This window comes from Cynara cardunculus (assembly GCF_001531365.2).
Source record: "Cynara cardunculus var. scolymus isolate 2C chromosome LG 11, CcrdV1, whole genome shotgun sequence".
NCBI lineage: Eukaryota > Viridiplantae > Streptophyta > Magnoliopsida > Asterales > Asteraceae > Cynara > Cynara cardunculus.
Window position 1 is genome coordinate 12,535,998 of NC_037538.1, and position 6,983 is coordinate 12,542,980.

Sequence of the window (6,983 nt, forward strand, 5' to 3'; positions counted from 1 at the left end):
ATTATATTATTAAACCAAAACTAAATTACTTTGTTATTAAATCTAAATTAAGTTATAATAAGAAATTGAATTAAAGAAGTTACACTAAAAAAACGAGAACTATTAAACAGTTAATTTTATACTAATATCGGTTTATTTTTTTCAAAATTTTATGCTATATTCAAATTTACATTTCATTCAAAAATAAGAACATTATTGCTTTTTCAAAACCACATAAAATCGTATTATATCGATAGAGATAAATAATAAAAACTAAACATTAAAATCGAGATTTATCTCGTTGTATTGCGCAAATACCCTTCTAATCTTAAAAACCAAGATGTACAAAATTATAAAAGAAATGACAAAAAGACAAATCTTATTTGATAAAAAAGGCACTTAATTTATAATAAGAAAATAAAATATATATATATATATATATATATAGATTAAATTAATTGTATTTGCGTTTATTTATTTATTTATTTTCCACCAGTAATATCCCTCCCTAAAAAAATTTAAAACCACAAAAATGCGGTCCGACTCTGATTTTCTGTCATGCATGCCAGACAAAATCCCTTTTCCATGCCATCTCAATAATCTCTGTTTTTCCATTTCACCCCTTACATTTCACTTTAGTACATATAACACCCTATACTTTTTAACCTTTTAAATTATCCACCCAAGATTAATGTTCACTTGGTATGCTCATAAACTATCAACTATTATCGTATAAATTTTCAACACATAACAAAGAAGCTATGCGATATACCAAGTACTATGCTGATTATTGAGCTTCTCGATTTGGAGTTTATACGGTCTCCGTCTATAAATCGGTACTTTCTTCCTCTCTATTTTGATGGATTTCTTTAGTTTTTACGACGCACTACTCACTGTTCATGTGCATTTCTTGGTGCACACCATATGTTTGTAATTATGCCTCCAAGAATTTGTCCGTTGTTTTCCAAAGGATTTGAACTATCTGGCAAGAAAGAATGGTTACCTGCACCTGATTATGGTTGCTTCTTGAATCAACTTGAATTATCATACACATTTCAGACTTGAAAAAAAGTTTGGCTTTTTGAGGGAAGAGGCAAAGGCATGTTGAGTCAGCAAATTTACTAACCGTTTATGGATTCAAATAAGCGGTTTTCTGACGGGGCTGGAAGAAGTCAATCTATTATTGAAACTGAAGCACTGAATAACTGAACAAAGAAATCCTGATTTATGGCAAGGCAGTGAAGGGTTTGGTTCCTGTGAGAACGAACGTCTTAGTGAGAAGGGTAAGACCAGATCAATCCTTATCGAGCGAACCACTAAATCAATTCTTTTCTTAAGCGCAATTCATGGGTGGTTTTAACATTAAAAGTGAAAACACTTCTCATCTTAACTCATTTTCTCACACATCCTTCGTAATGCGGTGAAACCATATAAAATTAATGGGGGATATATCTTTTGCAGAACAAGTAACCATAAAAATACATCTTTTATGTCTTTTCCGATGGGAAATTTTACTATTTGGATCGTCTAATCTAGTGTATATCTACACAATGTGGACATACTTCAAAAATGTGTTGCATACATGGATAATACTACATGCTTTAAGTTGTTGGTCGCTTGCATATTTAACTCTTTTGTCACAGTATTGTGATCTGTTGGTTTCAGGCTCTGTTGAAGATGCTGAAGTCATTAGTTTTGAAAGCTAGTTATACATGATATGTCCATAAACATGTCTTTGAATCTCGATCTCGAAAGATTCGGTGGTGAATTATTTTGTTGTTGAAAAATTATAACATAAAAATTAATAAATATCTGAAGAGAAAATGTCCGTACTCCATATTTTTATGAAATTATTTTTTCTTTCTTATACCATGCACATTGTTATGTATTTACCTCTTATTTTAAATTGGAAAATAAATTATGAATTCGAATGATTTTACATACATTTTGTTTTTCTAATGTAAAATAATGTTTAAGCCCATTAGCTGGTGGATAAGTTTGACCTGCTTATAGCAGATTAGGGGAAGTTCTCAAGCTTGCAAAAACAAAGTTGCGTTTGCTATATTACCATGGACGTTCCAATCTTTTTGGAGGTCCTGCTACATCCAAAACTTTTGATTACATTGCATAAATGAGATGACATATGATATATGTTAAGAATAAAAATGGGTTAAACCTATAACGATTAACAATCTGAAACTAAACCTAAACCATTACTGATTTGAACCTAAAACCAAATAAGTAATGGTTTGAACCTAAATAATTTCGGCTATAGTTTTACATAGGTCGATAAAAAGGTCCTAAACACATGTAAATTTGGGCCCCAAAATTTTGGAGGTCCTGTTCAAAATTTCACATTTAACATGCTAAGAGACGACCCTATATATTACGCTCGTAATTGGACAAAAAGAATAAGTTAGCTGAGTTCGTGACCGACCCAAGCTCGCAAAAGAGGTATAAGGTTCGACTCTAGGTACTACTTACTCTTACCTCTTCCATGATGGTCGTGGACCTATATGGTGGGAACACTTCAAAGGTTGGCGTTATTACCATTTTTGCAGAACCATAAGGGTGAGAACCGTCTATGTTTGTATCTTGTGGGGGTGTTGTGAAACTTTTTTGAAATAATTGGGGCATGATTCGAATAAAAATGTTAATTCCCAGATCAAAAATTTAGTCCATTCAGGCTACTACTCTGTCTTTCTCTCACTCTCTCTCTCTCTCTCTCACACACCAAACACACACTAAATACTCAGAGGAACAACTCAATTTTGAGCTGATTCGCTATTGGTGCGGTGATCGACGGAGTTTAAGCTCTGATTCGATTAGAAATTCGAAGGTAAGTCGTTTAATTTTCATTGTTACGTCATGATCAGTTGAGTTTGGTACTAATTCCACTACCTGATTTCTATCATCTGTTTAATATTCGTAAGTTTTAGTGGCTATAGCCACTTGATTTATCGTTGTCCGTAAATTTCATTAAAGTTTCATTTATGTGAATTGGAAATTGTTGATCTTCGTTTTTAGCTTCATCTGTCAAGTTTCATTGAAGTTTGACCGATGATGTTGATTGGATTTGCCAGTCATATTCGAGTTTGAATTTTGATATGTTGTTGAATTTACTTAACGAGCTTTAGCTGTGAGTTGATACCAGTTGTCCAGTTTTTTATTTTTATTTGATTCGTCTTTGAATTTGAATTTTGGTACTCAAATCTGATTTTATTGCATCTCAATAGCAACATATATGAATCACGGGATTCAATGATCCTAGAATTGTGAGGTTCGTTCTTCATCGTAGAATTAATATCCATAATGCCTTTTTGAATTGCTTTAAGATTTTGAAAGAAAAGCCCATCTATCATGATTTTATTTGCAGCACACATGTTTATTCTTGTCTCTAGAATAGACTTTTCACTCTTCTTTAACATAATTCACTCTTCTTTAACATAAATTACGCTACGAAGCAGGTGATTTTACCCCCTGTTGAATCGTCCTATTGGATGCTTAGCGTGCTATTCTTTGGCTGTTCCCGTGGGACCGTATCTCAAATTCTTGAGTGAATACACGGTATGCGGGATTAGGGGGATGTGAAATGGCAAGATATATGCGACGATTTTATTAAAAACCTAAAAAGGAAAAATTTGTGGTTAACAAATTTGAAAACCTAGGCTAGAATCTAAAATAAAACAACCCATTTCTTGTTGCAAGCGAAAAGGAAGGTGGCCAAGCGAAACAATGAACACCTTTTTTCTAATTGGTCTGAATACGGTCACAATAACTAAGAATTATGTATGAATTACATAAGATGACTACTTTTTATTGGTTTGTTCATAAAGTCATATGTACATCATCCTTGCAATTCTAGTTTTTCAATATTTTCAAATCCCATTTTACACTTATCATGCATTCATATCTAGACAGCCATATCTTTGCAACATAGGATACCTGATATGTCACAAATAATATTTGTTACTTAAGACTACTAAATGACAAAAGGAAAAAAAATGAAGGAACTTTTTTGGTGATTTTCTATTTATGCTTGCTTTTAAGTAGCGTGACAACCTAAGATCGTCCATTTATTTTCTTACTATACCTGTCATTGTTATTTATTCTTAGCTGTTATGGTGGGTCAGGGAAAGTATGGCATTTTAATAGTTAAATTAAGTTATCTGAGGCCCATTCTATTTGTGTGCGGATTTCTGAAATATCCATTTTTGACTTTCAGGATCAAGCTCATTATGTTAGTGAACAAGATTGGCTTGTCTAATTGAAGAGCATCATCTTTGTTCTTCTCACAAACATTGTTTTCTTCTTGAAGATTTGAAGAAAACTTTTGTGAAAACGAAACAAGGAAATGGGGAAACATCGTTTCAGAAATAAAATCAAGTCAATCCTTGGAAGTGATATTGATCCTGACAAAGATGAGGAACTTAAAGGGAGCAATATAGGTATATACTCTACTCATGATATATTGATATTTGCTGAATTTAAGGCATCCAAGCTGGTAGAAAATGAGTGTCATAGCAATCCACTTCACCCAATCACTTCATAGTTTTGGAAGTTTGGATCTGCTAACTTTCTGATGCATATCTGTTCTGTCTGGAGATTTTGTGCTCCCTTATAGGTAAATCAAATTAATAATCTATCAAAACTCAAGAAAACGCCAATTATGTTTGCAGACTATCATTTATCAGCGAATACGATACTCATGGCCACCATAAATTCTGAAAAGCGTTATTGACTTTTCTAGCCATTGTACTTGGCTTTTTTGTTGCAAACAGAACCATTGGTCTAACAAAAATGCAAAAAGAACACCCTCTAGTTTGCAAGAATAAGCTTTGACAAAGAAGTGCCAAGTACCATGGTTTTTTTTTCACTCACATGTACGTAATCTTTCCAAAACCCCTCATTTTGCAAGCACAATGGGTAGTTTGCAACAAATAAGCAAGTACGATGGCTTAACGTGTCGATCACCTCACCTTTAATCACTAATATTTGAATCATTGACTTTCCTGAAAAGTTGGGATTAGTCAACTCGAAGCATAACTACCAAAAATCAACTAATTGGCTGCTGGAGACAAACTTTAAGCAACTGATGTCAATCCCAGTTATCCTCTCCTATTTTGTCTTTTAACTCCATGCTAATTACAAGGTGGAGTTGCAGCTGATGAAAGAATGCTGAGCAAAAGAACAAAAAAAATCAATCTCGTCAGTTGCTTTCTTTAGCTAATAGCCTTGAATTTGTAGAATTTCTTGGTGAAGCATGGTGTGTTGTGGGCTTCTGTCGTTTTTGAAAATTTGCATCAGCTGTTGAAGTTTTCAACTGCGATGTCCCGAAAAACTTAAGATTTATATCATGGACTAAAAGCTCTGAATGTTTTTGCAGAAATGGAAGATAATTATCAGAAGATTTTAGAGCTTCTTAAAGAGGAAGATAAGGATGATAAGAACAAACTTGTTGGGTTGATTGAAGATTTCCACAAACATCATCAATCCATCTATGAACGTTATGATCATATCACAGGAGAACTGAGGGCAAAAGTTCATTCAAAGAAAGAAAAAGACTCTTCTTCCTCTTCCAGCTCAGATTCTGATTCTGATGATTCTTCAAGTAAGAAGGGCAGTAAAAATGGAAAGATGAAAGTAGCTGATATCCTCAAGGAAGAACTTCAAGCATCACATACAGATATTGACGAGTTGACAAGAAAATTGGCTGTTGCAACAGAAGAAAAGGAAGCACTGGGTTCAGAATATCAGGCTGCTTTAAACAAAGAACAAGAAACGGAGAAGAAGTTCGTAGAGTTGAAACTCGAAGCTGAAAGATTGCATGAAGAAAATTCTAAGCTTTTGGCTGACAACAGTGACCTCAATCTGAAATCCGAAAATGCCAGAATTCTAGAAGCTGAATTCATTCAGAAACTAGAAGATATGAGCAGAGAGAAAAGTAGCTTATTGTCGGAGAAGGAGACAGCTGCAGGAACTCTTGAAGAACTAAGAGCCGTTATTGATCGGTTGGAAGGAGAAAATGAGGATTTCAAGTCGGAACTGGGAGTTGTAAAAGCTGAACTTCCTAAAATGAAGGAGAAACTGGAAACAACAGAAGAGGAGCTATCAAGCATAAGTCAAACACTAGAAGCAACTGAAGCCGATAAGAAGTCTTTGGCAGATGAGATTAAAATGAAGCATGTCGAAATCCAAGAACTTGCTGCTGAATGTAGCCAACTAAGAGAAAAATTGGCCGACAAAGAGAAAGAGCTTCTTAGTCACGCAGAGATGCATAACTCTCACAAGAGCGAGACAGAAATCAAAATGAGGGGTTATGAAGTAGACTTTGAGTCTTTGCATTCCCAGAAAAGAGAGATTGAGAAGCAGAAAGAAGAGGAACTGTCGACTCTCGCAAAGAAATCCGAGGATAAAGAGAGAGAATTGCTATCTCAAATTGAGAATTTGACAGAAAATGTCAGCAACTTGCAGAAGGAATTGGAATCCTTTGGCATTCAGAAAAGTCAACTGGATGAACATGTCCAAGCTTTATTGGTTAAAGTAAATGAAAAGCAAGAAGAAATAGCGATTCTATGCAGGCAAAAACTTGAATCAGAAAGGCAACTGGAGAAAAGTAGTCAAGAAATTTCAGGTTACTTGATCCAGATAGACTCTCTCAAACAGGAGTTGGCAGACAAGATGGCAGATGAAAGGAAGTTTCTAGAAGAGAAAGAAGTACATGTTGCCAGGGAGAAAGATTTAGAGGAAGAGGTTAAGTGGTTGCACAGCCTAAAGGCTGAATCAGAAACAGAAGTTAGCAAGAAGACTCAGGAAATTGCAGAATATATTAATCAGATAGAGAATTTCAAAGAGGAGGCTGCAAAAATGACTATGGATCAATCCAAGACAGTGGAAGAGAAGGAAGGGTATGAGTCAAGGGTCAAAGATCTTGAATTGGAGCTTGAATCCTTGAACAACTTGAAAGCTGAATCAGAATCGCAACTCGAGAAAAAGGGTACTGA

General features: G+C 34.5%; 1 protein-coding gene across 1 annotated transcript in view; it reads left to right on the forward strand.

Annotated features, from left to right (window-relative positions):
• Positions 1–4,214: 4,214 nt before the first annotated feature.
• Positions 4,215–6,983, forward strand: part of LOC112521753 (COP1-interactive protein 1) — a 7,184-nt gene continuing 4,415 nt past the window's right edge. The window contains exons 1-2 of the mRNA XM_025130748.1: positions 4,215–4,427; positions 5,366–6,976. Coding sequence (XP_024986516.1) covers positions 4,334–4,427; positions 5,366–6,976 — 1,705 coding nt within the window. The 5' untranslated portion in view covers positions 4,215–4,333. The remainder of the gene's footprint in view (positions 4,428–5,365; positions 6,977–6,983) is intronic.